This window comes from Protopterus annectens, chromosome 5.part0 (assembly GCF_019279795.1).
Source record: "Protopterus annectens isolate FY-2018-M chromosome 5.part0, PAN1.0, whole genome shotgun sequence".
Classification (NCBI taxonomy): domain Eukaryota; kingdom Metazoa; phylum Chordata; order Ceratodontiformes; family Protopteridae; genus Protopterus; species Protopterus annectens.
In genome coordinates this window covers 244,128,786-244,149,170 of record NC_056735.1, presented here as the reverse complement: position 1 = coordinate 244,149,170, position 20,385 = coordinate 244,128,786, and the positions used below count along the sequence as shown (strand labels likewise).

General features: G+C 37.7%; 1 protein-coding gene across 1 annotated transcript in view; it reads left to right on the top strand.

Annotated features, from left to right (window-relative positions):
- Nucleotides 1–20,385, top strand: part of DCHS1 (dachsous cadherin-related 1) — a 935,819-nt gene that overhangs the window by 483,754 nt on the left and 431,680 nt on the right. Inside the window, exons 3-4 of the mRNA XM_044072218.1 lie at nucleotides 6,689–6,877; nucleotides 16,478–16,709. Of these exons, the coding sequence (XP_043928153.1) occupies nucleotides 6,689–6,877; nucleotides 16,478–16,709 (421 nt within the window). The remainder of the gene's footprint in view (nucleotides 1–6,688; nucleotides 6,878–16,477; nucleotides 16,710–20,385) is intronic.

Sequence of the window (20,385 nt, the reverse complement as noted above, 5' to 3'; positions counted from 1 at the left end):
GATGCTTTGTTTACAAACTTTAGCCAACCATTACAGCACTCACATCCATATTGCCTTGCAGTTCCAAAGCCCGTGTTATGTGCTAATGTGAGTACAGCAAACATGTAGCTATATTTTGAAACCTGTTTTAACTCTGCCCTATCTGCTAACACACACACGTATTATACGAGTTAGCAAAGTCAAAAGAGAGTTACAAACATATTTCCTTTTGGAAAGGCAGAGCCGCTCACCCTATGTAGTTTGTTGCCCCTTAAACACCTGTAACTTGAAGGAGAGTTTATGAACCCTGTACCCATCAGCATAAACAGTGATGTGGCAATATACTTGATAAGTACAAGTTATACAAGTATAGCTGGTCCAGGACACTAAACTGTTCCGTATCCCTAAAATTAGTTATAATGTCCAGAGATTTCATTTTAAATTCAGCCACTTATTTTTTAAACTCTAATTTTTAAACTCTAATTATGTAGCATTAATCAAACAGCACCCCGACACTTCAGATAATTAAACTAGAGAGAAATATTTGACTTAGTTATGCAGTGAATATAGTTGCATATCACAGAATTGTACATTCATGCCAAACAAACTGTACTTGCAAACTAGCAATGTCACTGATATGGGCTAAGACTAGTAAATAACATGGACTAAAACAAGCACTGCCATATTGAACCGATACTTGGCAAAATTTGCCAGACTCAGAGCTATCCTACTGTACAAGCTGACTGCTGTGCCTGTACCCTAAACTGTGCAAAATACAGACCTGCCATGTTTAGCAAAAGGAAATGGTATCTACTTTTGATATTGCTTTTACCATTTGGGGGTGGAGTCATGCCACTTATATCTAACGCACTGATAAAACTTAACAGGAGTGGAAGTATTTAGTAGTTTGTGCAGTAATGGATCGTCTCTATACACCAAGGCATGAGTTTTGATTCAGCTACTAGTAATGACTAAAGATAATGTTACTTAAGCTCTCCTGGGTTCATTCTGTACTTCTCTTACACTCATTTTGCTCAGCCTGTATCTCTGTCTTTCTCTTTGACACCTCCCCCCTCTTGAGCTTTCTTGAACCTTCCTTAACCTCAAAAAAAAAAATGTCTGTTTTCCTTCTGTGTGCTGTCCCAGAAGTTAATGCACTTTCTAGTGCTGCCCAGTAAATGTCATGAAGTTTTCATTTGAGTAGTCACAAAATCAGTACAGCAGGCCTTGATAGGTCAGAGCAGCACCAGACACAAGCAATGATGTATTATAAATACAGTGCCTTGAGACTCATAATAAAATGATGCATTCTGGAACCTTTCTGCCTATTTCATAACATTTGAGTAAAACTTCTAATGTAATCCTGATTTCTGAGTGTGCATGGATGTGTGTGTGTGTGTGTGTGTGTGTGTGTGTGTGTGTGTGTGTGTGTGTGTGTGTGTGTGTGTGTGTGTGTGTGTGTGTGTGTGTGTGTGTGTGTGTGCATATATATGTGAAACATGCAATATAGCCGTTATAGGTCGGAACTTTCCACAGCACAAGTAAGGTATGTTTTTTAAGAGGATCGGGTGATGTTTCTACACCAACTTGCTGCCTCTTATTTAAAGTAAGGAACAACACTGCTGTCCATGCAGAAAAAATAGAAACACGGCTCTGCAGTTAAGAGCAGAACTGTAATATCTTCAAAACTGATTTTCTAAAACAAGAATTCCCCATTGGTCACTTATCATTCCAAAAGGGTAAGTTAAGACAGAGAAAGAATCTGCAGAAAATGACAGCACCTATTTAAGGCACAAAATCAGTAGGTCAACTGAGGAATGTTTCATTTCCACACCATTTCTCTTTGCACTTAATGGCAGCTGTAGCTCCCATTTTCTGATGTTTGCTAAGAAATGCAAAGTCATAAATTATATCATCTGTAATCATTCATAAAATCACATTTTTTCTCAGTGTTAATTCATACTGTACTTTCTGAACTTTCCCTCATGAAATCACAGCTTCACAAAAGATAAATATGTCTCCAGTCAAGTTTTTGAAATATCCTTGGCTACAGAAAAAAAGTGTAAAAACTATTCCTGTCTCAGAAATAAAAAAAACAAAAATGTTTATATAGTGCAACTATGAATTAATAAAGATAGCAACAGCTTATTATCAGAAAAATCATAATGCAAGTGGTTAAGGGAATTCACCAATCTATGTAGATAATACAGAAAATGTATATTACCTTCTCATTTTTGTAATACTGGAGGATACATATCAGTTCTCTGATTTATTTTATTTTGTTTTGTTCTCTCCACTGTTACTCAGGAGGACAGAAGAAAAATAACACCGCAGTGATAAAACAAAATTCAACCAATTAAAACCATTCATGTTATCTTCTTGTTATGGGGAATTTAAGATCCAGGGATACTGCTACACTGAGCCCTGTCCCACTTCCACTTCAGAACAACCTTCCCCAGGACAAGCTCAAAAGTTCATAAGTCCAGTGGAGGATAAAACTAAGAATCTGCAGTTTAGCAAGTTTCCTGGCTCAGTTAAGTTGCCCAAACACAAGAAAGGAAAAGAGACCACCACAGTCTACAGAAATCCAATATTACTCCAAGCACCAGGTGGTACATAAGTGGGTAGGTGAGTGGATGAGTAAATGCTCCACTACAATAGCAGAAAACAGTCACACAGAAATCTATAAATTTTCCATTGGGTGCAGCCACATATCCCATCCCATGCAACAACAACAAAAAAATCAAACTTGGATAATACAAAAGTAAATGCAATTTTCCTTCACAACTAAAAATTAAAAAAAAAAAAAAAAAAAACAGCATTTCAGTACTCAGCAGTAAGAAGCCACAATCTTATTTTTGGTTGTCCACATCTCTTGACAAAACTGTGAATCTGCTGGTTACCATTTGAAATGTCTGGAAATGCTAGAACAAGTGCTGAAACATGAAGAGTGAATAGCCGTAACATATACCAAGTCTGAGATAGATATTTCTTGGAATATTGTATGTATGGTGATCTTAGAGTTGGTATATATAGGTTTGATGGGTGTGGGGGGGTCTTTGAGATTGTCTCTTCTCATAGACGTTTGGTGCTGACATTTCAGCAGGGTGAAAAATCTTCCTTCAGACATCACTGCCTAGTACCTACAATGTTTTGAACCATCTAGATGAGTTAGTATTTATGCAGCCTGCTTGCATATTATCAAACTACTTCACTGTCACTAAGAGCAGAGATGATTTGTTCTCCTTACACTATTGTGGCTCACACTCTGCTAACAGCCTCCATGGCAAGTAAACATTTTGCCATGAGGGGATTTCACTTGAATAAGAAAGGAAAAACATGGTAGAGAGATTGATTCTTTACACTTCTGTTGGCTTATTAAATGACTGTAAGCAAGCCACGTAATCTGACAGTTCTCCTAAATAGCCCTTGAGAAGGGGAATTGTGTCTGGTGGGCTTACCTGGTTAATATTTTTTAAAAAATAAAACTATACATATATATGTATCTATAAAAGGTCGCCTTTGCAAATGTGGACATCCTACTCTGCTTTAACCAAGCAAAATTTTCAGTGCATGCAAAACAAAAGTTTAGCATAAAGTATCATTTTTTGCCAGGGGGAAGGCAACACTTCAGCCCTTTACGCCCCTTGTATTTGTATAAACTAACGCCAACTAGTACAATGTTGGGGAAGGGCATATTTCCAAAACCCAACAATTGTGCCATGTAGCACACCTATTGACCAAAGAGAGATTCTATGATTTTCAGTTCTTCTAGCTATATTTATGTATACATATATATATATATATGTATATATATTTATATATATATATATATATATATATATATATATATATATATATATATATATATATATATATATATATATATATATAGTTCCCCTTTATAATTTTGAGATACTGAAAGCTCGAATTTCAGTATCTGGAAACTATAAAGTCGAACAGCCCACAATCCCAAAACACACAAACACGAAAAACTGAAATCCCGAACATTCACACACCATACACCACACAACATGCACACCATTCAACCCACAACACACAAACTACACAATCCTACACTACATCTAAAAAGGGGAGCAAGCCCCACTGCACCCCCCCCCATGTGGGGGGCTGCGCCCCAACACCCCCCCTACTTATATATACCAACTCCAAGATTACACTAACAGTTGAAAAATGCATTGCACACATGCAGACATTCCACACTCCCTCGCACACACATCACACATACACAAACACAACCTCCCTACCCTAACCCACATGCACAACTTACAATAAAACTCACATACACTCACTTACCTTCAGTTCTGTAAACCATCCCTGCCAAACACTTCCTGTCCCGTTGCTACACTACATAAGCGCGGATTCAAGCTATTCAAAATCGTGCTTATGCACTTTCAAGTATTTACATTTTTACATTTACGGTCCCGAGATACTGAAATTCAAGCTTTCAGTATTTCAGGATTGTAAAGGGGAAGTATATATATATATATATATATATATATATATATATATATGTATATATATATATATATATATATATATATATATATGTATATATATATATATATATGTATATATATATATATATATATATATATATATATATATATATAGATATATATATATATATATATATATACAGGTCTACTTCATTTGATCAAAATTTCATTTGACCTAAAGCCATTTGACTGAAAGTTCATTTGATCGAAAACCAGTATTCAAGGCAAATAACAGGGATTTGTCCCCCTACCCAATGTTGTGCGACCCTGGAGTTGGTATATTTAGATAGGGGGGGGTGGGGGGCAAAGCCCCCCACCTAGTTTCCTTTTAAAGAAGAAAATAAAACTGAAAGTACAGACACCCCCCCTAACTATATATACCAACTCCAGGGTCGCACGACATTGGGGAGGGGGACAAATCCCTGTTTGCCTTGAATACTGGTTTTCGATCAAATGAACTTTTGATGAAATGGGTTTAGGTCAAATGAAATTTCGATCAAATGAAGTAGACCCATATGTGTGTGTGTCTATATATATATATATATATTTGTGTGTATATATGTGTCTGTGTGTGTGTATATATATATATATATATATATATATATATATATATATATATATATATATATATATATATATATATATATATATATATATATATATATATATATATACATATATACATATATAGGTAGATATATCGTTATGTATATAGATATGTATAGATATATATGTAGTATCGGCATATACTACTAAAACATAGATAGCTTCAAATTCAGTCATCCTATATATTTAGTTATTTATTTATTCATTTATTTACGTTTTTGACCAGGTTAGTGTCACTATGCCAGTGTCCTCTTTTTGGGGAGTTCCAAGGTGGGATTCATGCTGAGTAGGGGAAATTTAGCCAGGGCACTGGGGAATGCCCCCCTACTCTGAGTGCTCCCAGTACTCCTGCTCACAATACATTTATGTTTGTTAATCTAGCTGGCTCATGTGCTTTCTGCTGGGTAAGATTTACCCAATCTAATGGCAGCTAGCTTAGAGGTCCAAAAATCTGAACTATTAATAAGCTGTTTCCTGAGCCAAGGGTACAGAGTTTGAAACTTTTCACCTTCATTTGCCTATTGTGTGACCTTGAGCAAATCACTTAACCAAACAGTTCTTGGGGGCAACTGAGGATTTGGGTTATGTTCCTTTAGTCTGGCAGTTGCTACACAGAGTTAAGGCTGTGCGGTATAGATCATGTGGTACAGGGTTTGATTCCCTCAGCTGTAATGTGCTGTCTGTGTGATCTTGAGCAAGTCACTTAACCAGAGAGTGAAGGAAAACTGTAGGAATCTGAGCTAGGCTCCTCAATGGTCCCCTACCTGCTAGCTTAGTAACTACCTATGAACTAATTCATTAATTTCCATGGGGTCAGATCTAGGTGCACATGATGCCAGATCCAGTATCTATCAGGGTTCTTTTGTTATACCCTAAAATAACCCATGTGTACCAGTAGTACCTAAGGGGAAGGCACACAATAGGCTTATAGTGTAACTGTCCACACCTCCATGTGTAATTCAACCCCTTTATAGACAGCATGCCCCATGACCCCAGTCTGCACAATATTTTGACCATTTTTTTCTGTATAAATCAAGCAATGACACATAGCATCCATCACAAATGAAGTATTTTATCAGATTGGTTCACTTTTATAGGAGAGTGCTATGTTTTGGTAAATGGGAAAATAGTCCAGGAATAAAACTGCATGTATTTTCCTATTTTAATTTGTTAACCATTTTAGAACATTGGATGGATTATTTTCAGGATCATCCCAGGAGTTAAAAACAAACAAAGCAAGGACAGGTTTGATACAACATAACTGTAGAAAAAGAGACAAATTCTAAAAAATCATACAGTTAAAATTTGATATAGACAGTATTACTGATATATATATATATATATATATATATATATATATATATATATATATATGTATATCACACACATTATACAGAAGAAATTCTACTACTTGAAGAAGACTTATGAAAGTAATGATGTCTGCAATAGATCCATTTGTGTCCTATAGAAATGAAGGAAGTTGAGAGAGTATGGGAAAGGTGTAGTGGAATTACTAGGCGTTATTAAGCTTTTCAATTTCTTATTTTGTGCATGCTACAGTAATATTTTTTTTTCATTTATAGGTGACCGCAACAGATGCAGACAGTGGCACATTTGGTTCTGTTGTTTACTCTATTGGATCTGGGATTGCAAGTGTCGTGCCAACACAGTTCAGCATTGACAAGCAAACAGGAGAGATCTGCAGTGCACAAAGCCTGGACAGGGACGAGGGAATCCGGAGTTATGATTTTACCATAACAGCTGTAGATGGGGTGAGTCTTCAAAATATTATATGAATGAAGTTTCATATATATATATATATATATATATATATATATATATGTGTGTGTGTGTGTGTGTGTGTGTGTGTGTGTGTGTGGCTTAGCAGTGTGTGTGTGTGTGTGTGTGTGTGTGTGTGTGTATATATATATATATATATATATATATATATATATATATACATATTTAGATATATGTATTCATGCATATATTTATTTAGTGACTGGCAATTGAATAGATCATTATGGCTATCTTCATCTATGGCCTGAGCTATAAGTCATAGCTATAGGTTTATTTCAAGTCTGATAGAGTTACAGCAATTGTGTGCAGGCCATTGAAGTTTGTATGTCGAAAGTGAGGAAATACCTGGATGTACAAAGTGATTTGGGAGAGTAACTTAGAGTAATTTCTAATATGTTTCTAAGCAACATGAACAGTTATGTACATGTATTTAATCTGTTCCTAATCCATTCCTGGAGTAAAACAGACAACTATGAGATGAAGGGCCCTGCTGTAGGGCATTGTCATACATGATATGATTAATAAGAAGGGAGCTCTGACATTTGCATTTCACTGAGATTTATAGCAGGAGACATTGGTTCCATACTTTTTTATTGATTACTTTGTAGCGGTTCCTGTCAAGTGATTGAGAGCAGTTTCAGTGGATGTAAAAAGACGGAGGAATTTGCTGAAACTACTTTCATCAGTAGTGGAGTTTTCATCTTACTCTGTTGTGTGATTTTAGAATTGCTGTATATAAGATTAATAGGTGTGGTGGTGCCCCCCCTTGAAGCGATGCAGGGGAAGGTGCCCCCTTAAATAAATTCCTTGAATATTCAGATAAGGTAGGCTTGGTGGAAGTTTTTTGAACTTTCTACAATTATTAAAACTGCTCTCAGTAACTTGACATGTAATCAGTTCCAAAAGTTTATTGACTTTCTCAGAATAGTTGAAAATGTAATAATTCAATCAGGAAACGTGAGTTGTAGAAAACAACAGAATATTAAGTAAATGCTGTTAAATAGCAACGTGCAATATGCTTCTCTGTACACCATCGATGTATCCAAACATTTGAATGAATGCAGTGAGTGATGTCAAAAAGTATTTCATGTATTTTTAATAAGAGAAATAGTTGCATTTTTGTGTGATGTCCTGCTTGACAGATTGCATCCAGTGCTGCTAAAAGTTATTCCCAAGAACAGGAAATGACCACAGGCAGTCCATTGAAAGATTATGTGCAATATCTGTTGCCAGCAAAACCATTTTCTCTTAGACAAGGAGATGTCCTAAATATGTATTCATAGAAGAGAATGTACAACAAATGTATGCATTCCTGAGTATCAGAAAGTGGATGAAAAAAGGACCAAATAAAAAAAAAAAAGGACCAGTTACAGGAATAGCTGTAGGTGTAAACAGATCTGGATTATGTATACAGAATCTTAGATGTTGTAAGAGCGGCTCCAGCCTCTTTAACTGCTAGAACTAAAGGTGCAGCTTTAGGACTGCTCAGCACCCCAGTCTTTTCCAGGCTGGTGAACACCTACATCTATATTATAATTCAGTGTGCAGCACTCAATGTAGATCTTTCCCTCTCTATTTGCATACCTGCAGCTGCCCATCAGGTGACTTGCTGCTCCATTTGACCTAAGGACCGCAGTCTGGTAGTTATTCAAAGTTTTAAGGTCACAACTGAATGCTTTTTTCTTTTTTTTTGTCATTATTCATATTTAGACAGCTTATCTATGTTTTCTTTGCTTTTTTATGTAGAAAAAAATAAAAAGCCCTTCCAGAAACTTGCTGGTTACTTTTGAGCTTGAACCTGCCCTCTCACATTTCAAACCTTTTTTTCTTTATTTAAAATGTTTGCTACATTTGATTTACTAACATTTGTTAGTTGTACCATTGCTGATACATTTTGAACAGTTTATTGTGTTTTATACTGGCCTATTGATAACCTTTCCGACTTACAAATAATTGCTGTTGGTATACTATTTTATTCTTGCTTGTGGAGTATTTCTTTAGAGTTATTTGCATTTGTTGTTGCTTTGGGTGTTTGCCCACAAAAACAGTCCTGGTGTACGGGTTTCACTGCTAACCCCATAAGAAAAAATGTTCCCCCGTAACAGAAATACCAAATGCTCATTCTGTCTTGGTAAAACCTACCAAATGCTTATTCTATCTTAGTAACACCTACCAAATGTTTATTCTGTGTTGGTAAAACCTACTTCCCTGAAAGGTGTGAGAAATGGCAAAAGATTTCCTTTGTCACTTTACAGCATGTGTAGAAATCTTTCAGCTCCATTTATTAAAGGAGTCTTTGAAAGCTCAGTAAGACAGCTCTGTCTCATTAGATTGTCCATCAACTTCTGAATCCAAGTCTGCTTTGGTTCTTTATGTAATGAAGTCTTCAGACTCCAAGCATTTCTAGCACTTGGCTTCATAACCTACTGCATTGAAGCCATACACCATAAACGTATTTCAAAGAAAGAGCTAAGTCTTTGAAAAAGAAGGCTCATAAGAGATTATTTTCTTCTCCAAGGTATGAGGTAGACCTCACCACCATGAAATCTCATGTTAAATAGATTCATTTAAATTATTTCTACTTTGTAATTTACTGAGAAGTTGTCTTCTACACTGATAACTGAGCACCTTTCACCTGCTAATTCAGTAGTTACTGAGTCAGACTTGTACAGCAGAGTTCAGTCAGTTTAGATACCTTTTAGCTGACACCATCCCTGCGAACATGCACTTTTAGGAACAGGGAAAACCAATGGAATGACCAAAAGTTAGAAGAGTTTTTTGTTTCCTTATATATGTTTATTTAAACAATGGAACACATTACTTTCAAATAATGTTGCTACATTTCCTTTCTGAGCAATGTTTGTCAGTGTTGTAAGCGAGGAATATACTTCAGGTAGTATCACTGGGTATTCTAGTTTTAACAATGCAAACAGCAAGTGCGTATCCATCATCTGTGCTTTTACCAGTACAGTTAGAGAGAAAAGTTGAAATAATGTCCCCACAGCAGAATAGGCATACCTGACTGTTGCGTTAGATCCATTTAGAGTCACTTTATAGTAGTTATAACAATGGCACTAATCTTATCTGATCTTGGAACATTGTAATCGAGAATCCTTAGGTCTGATATAAGGCATATGGCTGGCTGACAGTTAAACCCGTGTGATGTATGTCTCTGGAAAGTACCTATTTCCATTGCATGGACTGGGGTCCATTGGCAACACTGGAGCTTATTTTCAGCGTTTTGTTGGAATTACATCAGAAGTTGTTATTAGGAAATAAATATTGCAAGCACAGCTCCATTACAGGTCAGAAAGTATGCCACCTTAGTTGAAAGTGTAAAGGGAAACTCAAATTTTGGGGTTACTGTTTAAATTTCATTACCAGTGTACTTTTTAAATGTCTTTACCAATGTCCTTGCTTGTTAACTAGCAAAATAAACCAGTCCATCTTTATCCATGACTAGGGACACAGGGGCACAAATAAATGTAGTATGTTGTTGTTTCTTTCGGCTTATCCTGGTTAGGGGTCGCCACAGCGGAACTCCGGTCTGCTAATGTTTGGTAGTGGATTTTTACGTGCCGAGTTACCAGCCCTGATGCACAACCTTCAATGAAGGCATGCTCATTCACGCATGTCTCCACACAGGAGATGCTCTAGCTGAGAATCGAACAGGACAATGTCTTGCTACATTAGGTAGCAGTACTGGCCCATTCTTCTTACTGACCTGCTAAGTCCTTAACTGGGATTCTTCTTGTTTCTTCAGTAGGACAAGAACATTTAAGATATAACTTTGTACTACATTAAGTCCATATTTTTGATGTAACAGTTCAAAAATATTTCAAAGAGCAAAGTGTGCTCTGTTAATTTGACATATAATTGAAATTAAACTGTAATTAATAAAAGGACCAGCGATTTACATTTCAGAGGTATGTTGTCTATGATATGGTAACGTAACTGTAAATTTACCTGTATTGTTATCATTTGTGGGACCTTAGTGTTAGTTCTATGCTAAAATAATGAGGCAACATTTAGAGATGAAGAAAGTAGACAGGAGTATAAGGAGATGAGGTGCATGGCAAAGAGAGGTGGCAAAGGATAAGGTGTATGGAAAGTTGTATGAAAGGTTGGGCACTAAGGATGGAGAAAAGAACCTGTTCCGATTGGCTAGACAGAGGGACTGAGCTAGGAAAGATGTGCAGCAGGTAAGGGTGATAAAGGATAATGAGGGAAACATACTCACAAGCGAGGAGAGTGTGTTGAGGAGATGGAAAGAGTACTTTGAGGGGTTGATGAATGAAGAGAATGAGAGGGAGAGAAGGTTGGATGATGTGTGGATAGTGAATCATGAAGTGCAGTGGATTAGCAAGGAGGGAGTAAGGATAGTTATGAAGAGGATGAAGAATGGAAAGGCTGTTGGTCTAGATGACATACCTGTGGAAGCATGGAGGTGTTTAGGTGAAATGGCAGTGGAGTTTTTAACCAGATTGTTTAATGAAATCTTGGAAAGTGAGAGGATGCCTGAGGAATGGAGAAAAAGTGTTTTGGTACCGATTTTTAAGAATAAGGGTGGTATGCAGAACTGTAGTAACTACAGAGGGATTAAATTGATCAGTTACAGCATGAAGTTATGGGAAAGAGTAGTGGAAGCTAGGTTAAGAAGGGAGGCGATGATTAGTGATCAGCAGTATGGTGTCATGCCAGGAAAGAGCACTACAGATGCGATGTTTGCTCTGAGATTGTTGATGGAGAAGTACAGAGAAGGTCAGAAGGAGTTGAATTGTGACTTTGTGGACTTAGAGAAAGCATATGACAGGGTGCCTAGAGAGGAGTTGTGGTATTGTATGAGGAAGTCGGGAGTGTCAGAGACATATGTAAGAGTGGTACAGAATATATACGAGGGTAGTGTGACAGCGGTGAGGTCTGCGGTGGGAGTGACGGATGCATTTCAGGTGGAGGTGGGATTACATCAAGGATCAGCTCTGATCCCTTTCTTACTTGCAATGGTGATAGACAGGTTGACAGATGAGATCAGACAGGAGTCCCCGAGGACTATGATGTTTGCAGATGACATTGTGATCTGTAGTGAGAGTAGGGAATAGGTGAAGGAGAGCCTGGAGAGGTGGAAATACGCTCTAGAGAGAAGAGGAATGAAGGTCAGCAGGACTAAGACAGAATATATGTGTGTGAAGGAGAGGGGGGATAGAGGCATGGTGAGGATGCAGGGAGTAGAGGTGGCAAAGGTGGATGAGTTTAAATACTTGGGTTCAACAGTTCAGAGTAATGGTGAGTGTGGAAGAGAGGTGAAGAAGAGAGTACAGGCAAGATGGAGTGAATGGAAAAGAGTGTCAGGAATGATTTGTGACAGACAAGTACCAGGAAGAGTGAAAGGGAAGGTCTACAACAGGGTAGTGAGTCCAGCTGTGCTATATGGGTTGGAGACAGTGGCATTGACAAAAAGGCAGGAGTCAGAGCTGGATGTAGCAGAGTTAAAGATATTAAGATTTGCACTGGGTGTGAAGAGAGTGGACAGGATTAGGAATTAATATATTAGAGGGTCAGCCCAAGTTGGAAGGTTTGGAGACAAGGCCAGAGAGGCAAGATTATGTTGGTTTGGACATGTGCTGAGGAGGGATGCATAATATATTGGAAAAAAGATGCTAAGGATGAAGCTGCCAGGTAACAGGAAAAGAGGAAGGCCTAAGATAAGGTTTATGGATGTGGTGAGAGAGGACATGCAGGTGGTTGGTGTGACAGAGCAAGATGCATAGGACAGGAAGAAATGGAAACAGATGATCCGCTGTGGCAACCCCTAACGGGAGCAGCCAAAAGAAGAAGAAGATTTAAGGTCTGAAAGATTATATTTTCATAAAAATGTAATATAATAAAATTAATTGATCATTTAAGACTGTGCCGTGAATTTAGAAAGAAGCTCACTGCTTATTTTAAGGGCTGTGGTAAAATGGCCCTGTTTTCCTGATACAGTACTCATATATTCATGGACACAGCCACAATGAGAAAAGACATCATTGTCAGCTAATTTGCATATCTCTGAATTGCTGCTAAGCACTGCAGCTGCAGATCAGCACTTTCCTGTGATAGTTAGTGGCAGTTTTAGCACAGGCAATCACCCTCATTCACTCTCCCACACAAAGTACAAACATTTCACCACAAACACAGACACACACACACACACACACACACACACACACACACACATCACATACCCCATACCTGCCCATGTGTTATCAGAACATCCCCAAGGACACCTTTTTCCGAGTCTGGTAAATCACGGACATTTACAGTCAGTCATTAGTGCCAGGAATTATAGAGTTTCACACTTTAGTGCAGTAACTAGTAACTTTGTACGTTTGTATGTAGCGGTAATCATCATAATCCATCCTAATTTTGTTCCACCATTAATTTTAGCTTTTTCTTGTTGTCTTTGTGCTACTGTGTTGAGAGGTATGCTTAATGTTTCCCTCTCTCATAAGTCGCAAAACTGTTGCAGGTGTTGAATAATGCCCAAAAAATCCTCTTTATATTTAATAAAAAGAAATCACTGCTGCACTAACATATCAGTTAGTGCAACAATTTAATACAGAGGTTTCCTGTGGTAAGGGTGCAGGGTCTGAAGCCTTTTTCCCACTCTGCAATTCTTGTATTTTTTTTTTTTTACATTACCTTCCTGGTGTCTCACCCTGATGCACAGCAGTAAAGTCTTCTATGAGAGGTGGGAAGGTACAGGGTTGGAAACTCTTGCAGTGCTTTTAAGGCACGCTGCTTGTAGTATCTTGATTTATAGTCATCCCCCACAACACAGTGTTTTTTTAATAATGTGTCTTTAAGGAATGCTATGTAGAGTGTCCCTGCTGTCTAGTGCCCCTCACCCAATTCTCACTTTATTTAAGTGCATTTAACACACAAGATGTAAGAATTTTCCATGGTATTTAGTGGTTCCCCCAATCCATGTTATTATATGTAAGTGCCATTAAGTCACAAAGATAAAAGTTATCCCTGATGGCTAGTGTGTCTCATGTCTCTGTTCTTTAGTTATTTCTGTTGGCTAGTATCCCTCTGACCCAGTGTTGCAGGCTTTGTTTATTAGTCTGTAGCTTTGTGGAAGTATGACAGCCACCTCGACTCACCCCCACACACATACTCACTCCATACATACACATAAGCACACATTCAACACTCCCTCCACACTAACCCCTCCCCGACTGCGACCTTCCAGTCAGACACACACCCACACACACACATATATATATATATATATATATATATATATATATATATATATATATGTATCATTACCATGAGTGACCAGGTATGCTCATGCTATGTTATGCAGCTAAGTGATTCTTTTAAGCACTAGGCTGCATGAATACCTTCCCACAAGCAGTTCTGGGGGGGGGGGTATTGTCAGTTTGCATATTTCTTTCCCCTGGAATGTCTCATTACATCTAACATAACTGCAGACTGACCACTGCAGTGTTGCATTTGCAGAGCTGGTCTGAATACAAAAAAGTTAAAATGAGGTGTACACATCATTTACACCTTGCATTTATTTCTGAATTTGGGCCTCATAAACCTTTTTATCCAGGAAAAAAATAATAACAAAACTCAGAAGGCTTTTTACTTCTGTAAGACAATAAAACACAGAACTTCCAGTGTTCAACCTTGTTTGGCTGTAACTACTTTGACTTTGATTCTCTTTACAGAAGATGGAAAACAACGAACATCTAGCTTTTCAACTGTTTCCCATCTGGTGTTAGACAAACGTGGGTGTAGGCTGCTGACATGATCCCAGTCTTTTGGTGGATTCATTACCAGGAAAACATGACTAGGAGTTTATTCTACATGTAGTTCCCAAGATCAGAAACTTAGACTGAAATGCACCACAGTTAGCGTAATTCCTTTGAGGGGACAACTGAAAATCTGAAACATTTCTTAGAATGTATAGAATCATTATAAGCTTTTGTATTCCAGATATTTGCACCTTTTACAGATGACTGTGAAAATTAACTGGAATAGGCAGCTGTGAGCTGTAAAGTATGATTATGGTTTAAACTTTCACAACTATATAGATCTGTAGATAGATATAGACAGATGACGTGTACTCATTTAATACTGCAGTTCATTCCTCAGGCGTGTGTGTGTGTGTGTGTGTGTGTGTGTGTGTGTGTGTGTGTGTGTGTGTGTGTGTACCTATATATATATATATATATATATATATGTATATATATATATATTATTATATTCTACATATATATGGATCTATTGTATATATAATTAGAATGGGTGTGTTGGGATTGCCTCCCTGCAAAAACATTAGTTTTAGATGTTGTGAGGTATTGTTGGTAATTAGTGTTTAGATACTTTTAGCTGTAAATAGTTATGAGTTTGTTTTATGTTGATATTTTGGCACTGGTGAAATAGAGGGGTAAAGCCTTGACCACAGCCCAGGTGACCCAGGTTCGATTAATGACTCAGGCAATTGAAAGAGTGGCAGGAAGGGAAGGGCATGCTTATCCTGGGTTTGAAGGTGTTTATTGATGGCACTCACTAAGTGAGGCGTGGTCGAAAGAGGGGAGTTGCCCTCAGAAGTAGTCAGTGACACAGGAAATGGGGATGGGTGGGAGATATAAAATAACTCACACAATACTAGAGAAAGGTCATATTCCCCAACTCCAAGAATTGTGCCACTTAGCACCTCTATTAAACATCTGGTTAGTCAACTAAACTATGTTGACTAAAAGCAAATTTAACCATATTTAGTTCTAGTTATGTGTATATTATCTGTTTTTGAAATAGTGATACTCATTTATCCCCCTAGTACACTTTGGTTGGGATGTCTGGGGCTTTTATTGTTGCTAATAAAAGTTGTATTATATATCAGGTGTGATACATTTAAAGAGGACCCTGAAATTCGGAAATTGCTGTTAAACCACAACCTGAGCTGCTATAAGTACCAAAAGATAAAGCTGTGGTTTACAGTACGCCATGCCACCCTGTGGTCAGCACTGTGACCAGCACTGTGTGCCTGTTATGCCACTGCTCCTTGTATTTATTCATTGTGTCAATCAGGTACAGTAAATCCACTGGACACAGGTGACCCTGGGAGCAATGTCTTGTTAAATGACTTGCTCTGAGTTGAACAATAGACAAATGATGGTAGAATGAATGAAATCCTGAGTACTACATGAAGCAACTTACCAAAAACAGAGAGCCTAAATCCTGTACATTAGCTGCCAAGTGCTAATTGTAATTAACATGGGAGCCAAGGAGTACTGCCCTTAAGCAACACATGTTCATGGATGCTGATAATCAAAATATTATAAGAACATAAAACATAAACACAAGAACTGCCTTTTGCTTGCGATGTTTTATAAAACCCTTGAACTAGCTTTCATTTGTTATAGTTTTGTCTTTGAAGTTGACATTTTCCATTAACAGAATTTTTTTTTTCATTTTTGTTCATGAAACTACTGTTTTTCTTTCTAGTTTGTTTTCAGTAGTTGTGCTATTTTGCATACTATGCTCTGATTTCTTATTTTCTCTTCTGATTGAAGGGTGGCTTAAACTCAATGGCCTATGTGAAGGTTTTCCTGGAGGACATTAATGATAACCGCCCTGTGTTTTACCCAGTGGAATATGCTGCTAGCATTAGTACACAGAGCATGCCCGGGACAGCAATTGTTAAGGTGATAGCTTTCGACAAGGATGAAGGTAGAAATGGAAGAGTAACATATCGTATCATGTCTGGCAACTCCCCACCACTGTTTGATCTGAACAAAGAAACGGGTAAGTGCTTTTATTTCTACCGCAGGCAATTTTCTCTGCCAGTTAGGCTTTCCTGTCAAGCTTATGTGGCTTCTTCTAGGGAGCAATATGTAATTTAAAATAAAATAATTTCTTTCAATGCTGTTATAAATCTACTGAACTGTTCTCAGAGCAGATGAGTTACTTTTTCCATATTAAAATCTAGATGCTGTTTACTCCTGTTTCTTTATAAAAGTATATGAAGAAAAGACTAAGCATTAAATACAAAGTGTTCAACTTCTCTTGTGATCTTTGCTTAAACAGAGAACCAGGTGAGAAATGGAATTGACAGCAACCACTTTTTTCTTCATGGTTTTCTGTGAGTCCTCTCACCGAATGATTAGCTCATGGTAGAGGCTATAAACCAGCCAGAGGCATAAAATGATGGCACCACAATTGCTATGCAATACACATGCTGAGAATCATATCTGCTTCACATTTGACAGCATGCATGAGCAGGCTTCCTTAGTGTCACTGTGCACTGCTGTGAAAGTAGAAACCAGTGCATACAGTTAAAAAAAAAACACACCTGTTATATGGCAACTGATTGGTTGTTTGTGCTCGTGAATGCACTTCCCTTTCAAATTAGTGCTCTTCCCCTACATATTAGTTGTTTGTGCACTTGGATGTACTTTCCCTACAGATTAATGCTCTTACCCTACACATTAGCTGTTTACACTCTTGGATGCATTTCCCCTAACAATTGTCTGAGTTCTTGGATGTTGTTCCCCTGCACCTTAATTGTTTGTGCTTTTGAATACATTTCCCCTACAGATTATTTATGCTCTTGGATATATCTGTACTGATTAGTTTTTATGTTCTCGGATGCATTTCCCCTACAGATTGTTTTGAGCTCCTGGATGCACTTCCCCCACACCATAGTTTTTTGTGTTTTGAATGCATTTCCCCTATAGATTATTTACACTCTTGGATGTACTTCCCCTACTGATTAGTTTTTATGTTCTTGGATGCACTTCCCCTACAGATAAATTGTTTTTTTCTCTTGGATACACTTCCTATAAAGATTAGTTGTTTATGCTTTTGGATGCATTTCCCCTACAGATTGTTTATGTTTTTGGATGTACTTCCCCTCCTGATTAGTTTTTATGCTCTTGGATGCATTTCCCCCACAGAGTATTTGTATTTTCTCTTGTATAAACTCCCCCTTCTGATTAGCTGTTTCTGCTTTTGAATGCACTTCCCTGCACTGATTAGTCATTTGTGCTCTTGGACACACTTCCTCTATCCGCTTAATTAATACGATTCTTTCATCCTCAAGAAAGCTGCAGCCCACTAGATTATGTGACTGTTGCTATTGGATAGCCAAATGGATAAGCAAGCCAAGTGGATTAACAAGTTTATGTCAAGTGGGAGGAAGTAAGACCCCCACCCCCCCAAAAAAAAATCTAGATAAATAGGTATCCAAATATGTATGTAGAAAACGGTCTGACAATGGAGATCACAAAATCTTCAATTAGTACAGCACTCCATAAGAAGTAAATATGCTAAAATAAAGCTTCCAAGTGACACTAGCTGTAAAAATTCATTGATTATCAACCTAACTTAAAATGGACATTCCTTTGTTGGACAGTGAGCATTCTGAGAGGTTCTTCTTTCATCATGAAGGAAGGGTTCTTTTTTTTCAGCTTCTGTTCCTCCCAAGACCACATGTAACAAGAAATGAGGAGTGATTAAGTGGGATGGAAGGTGAGACATTTCCTTCTAGAGTGTTTCCTCACTGTATAAAATTGCCATAATGTCAGCATTTAAGTGTGAGAACCTCACAGACAACCCAGGAACCAGTGCATAATGTCAACAATATTGTATAGCTGGACTCACAATATAACATCTAATTTTTCCCACCATTTAAATTATTGTAGGTAACATTAATATCAAGTCCGTTCCGTAAAAGTCAAACTACTGAATGTAAATGCAAATTTAATGATAAGGTAATGCTTGTGGTGTCTGGCTTAGAAGTCAGCCAAAGGAACATAAATAAAAAATTAAGTGTCAGGCTTCACTCATCCTCTAGTATTCCTCTCATCCCTTACCTATGTAGCTGCTGTAAGCCTAAACCAAGCTCTGTTCTATGTAAATTCGGCATTGTGCAAGCTTATAGACTTACCGTTTATGTCTCATTATCCATAATACACCTAATGATTCATCCTTGTTAACAAAATACCACTTTAAAGTAACTTTAAAGTCAGTTGTCATATGACTGATTATTAATTTGTTTAGAAGGCTTTTATTATTTCTTTTGCAAATGATGACTGAAAGCAGACCTATTTTGCTTACATTGGAAACTAAATTTGTTTACTTCACCTTAGCTATCCTTTCAAAATGAGGTCTGGTAAAGTCCTCCAGTCGGAGATGGTGAAAGGAGATTATAGAATGTAGCCATCAGATAAGTTGGCTAGATAACACTTTTATACACTATTTTTGTGGGGGCTTCCCCCTTCTGAGGAGCCATCTTCGTCTTCATGGACCACTAACTCTTCAGTCCTAATTCTCTGGTCTTGCATCTCCCTGAATATGTTTCCTTTTGTAAAACAGAGTTGTCAGTTCAAAGTTTATGCAGTTACTCTGTTCCTGAATATGTTTCCTTTTGATAAAACAGAATTGTCAGTTCAAAGTTTATGCAGTTACTCTGTTCCTGAATATGTTTCCTTTTAATAAAACAGAATTGTCAGTTCAAAGTTTATGCAGTTACTCTGTTCCTGAATATGTTTCCTTTTGATAAAACAGAATTGTCAGTTCAAAGTTTATGCAGTTACTCTTCACCCTGTTAACACGTTTCATCCTTACCCATGGTAGTGTGACCATGAAATTACTATATCGAAGTTAGATGGCATGGGGAGTGGAATATACCTCATAGGGGGAACAGGGATCTTTATTCCTGCAAATGAAATGTTTGTGTTTTGTTTTATTTTGTTTAAAGGCTATATAGCTCAATCTGTTGAGATTAGGCAGTTTACTTTCATGAATGTGCAGTATGTATACCATCATAGTAAAGAAGGATACCCACACTTCAAAGGTGCAGCTCAGGAATACCTGCCCCATAAGCTCACAAGTCTTCAGTAGTAAACTTTTCATCTACAACTCTGACACGTGATGAAAAGACATCTGTCATTCCTGAGCCACAGCCATATGGTGGGCGTTTTATCCACAGAACTCACTGCCTCCATGACAGAACTGGTTCACATTCACTTGTGGTTTCCTTGGAACCCAAAGCCAGACTTGGACCAACCGTCTATCCTGGAGTCCTCTCTTAAAAAGAAAGACAGTGACCACTTCTTGCAGAGAGAATCTGACTTCTGTTTTACAGAGGGTGAGGGGAGGATTGAGCTATGAGTCCTAGCTGTCTTCACAGTGAGAATGTGACAAAAATGATGTAGACCCATGTCCCCTGGTCACCTCCAGAGGGCCTGACCATTGATGAAACCTTAATTCCTGTGAGAGATGATTTTAAGTGGTAAACTCAAGGGATGCCAGCTTCCGAAGAAAGATATCTGGATCTTGTAGATCTAGACCCACCTAAACCATTATCAGTCTCTCCTGTGTTGAAAGCCTTTCAGAGTGTGTCCTTAGAACCAGAATTCCAGCCCCCCTGATCCTGTGAGACTTGACCTCCTGCAGAGTCCAAGAATCTAAGAAAATT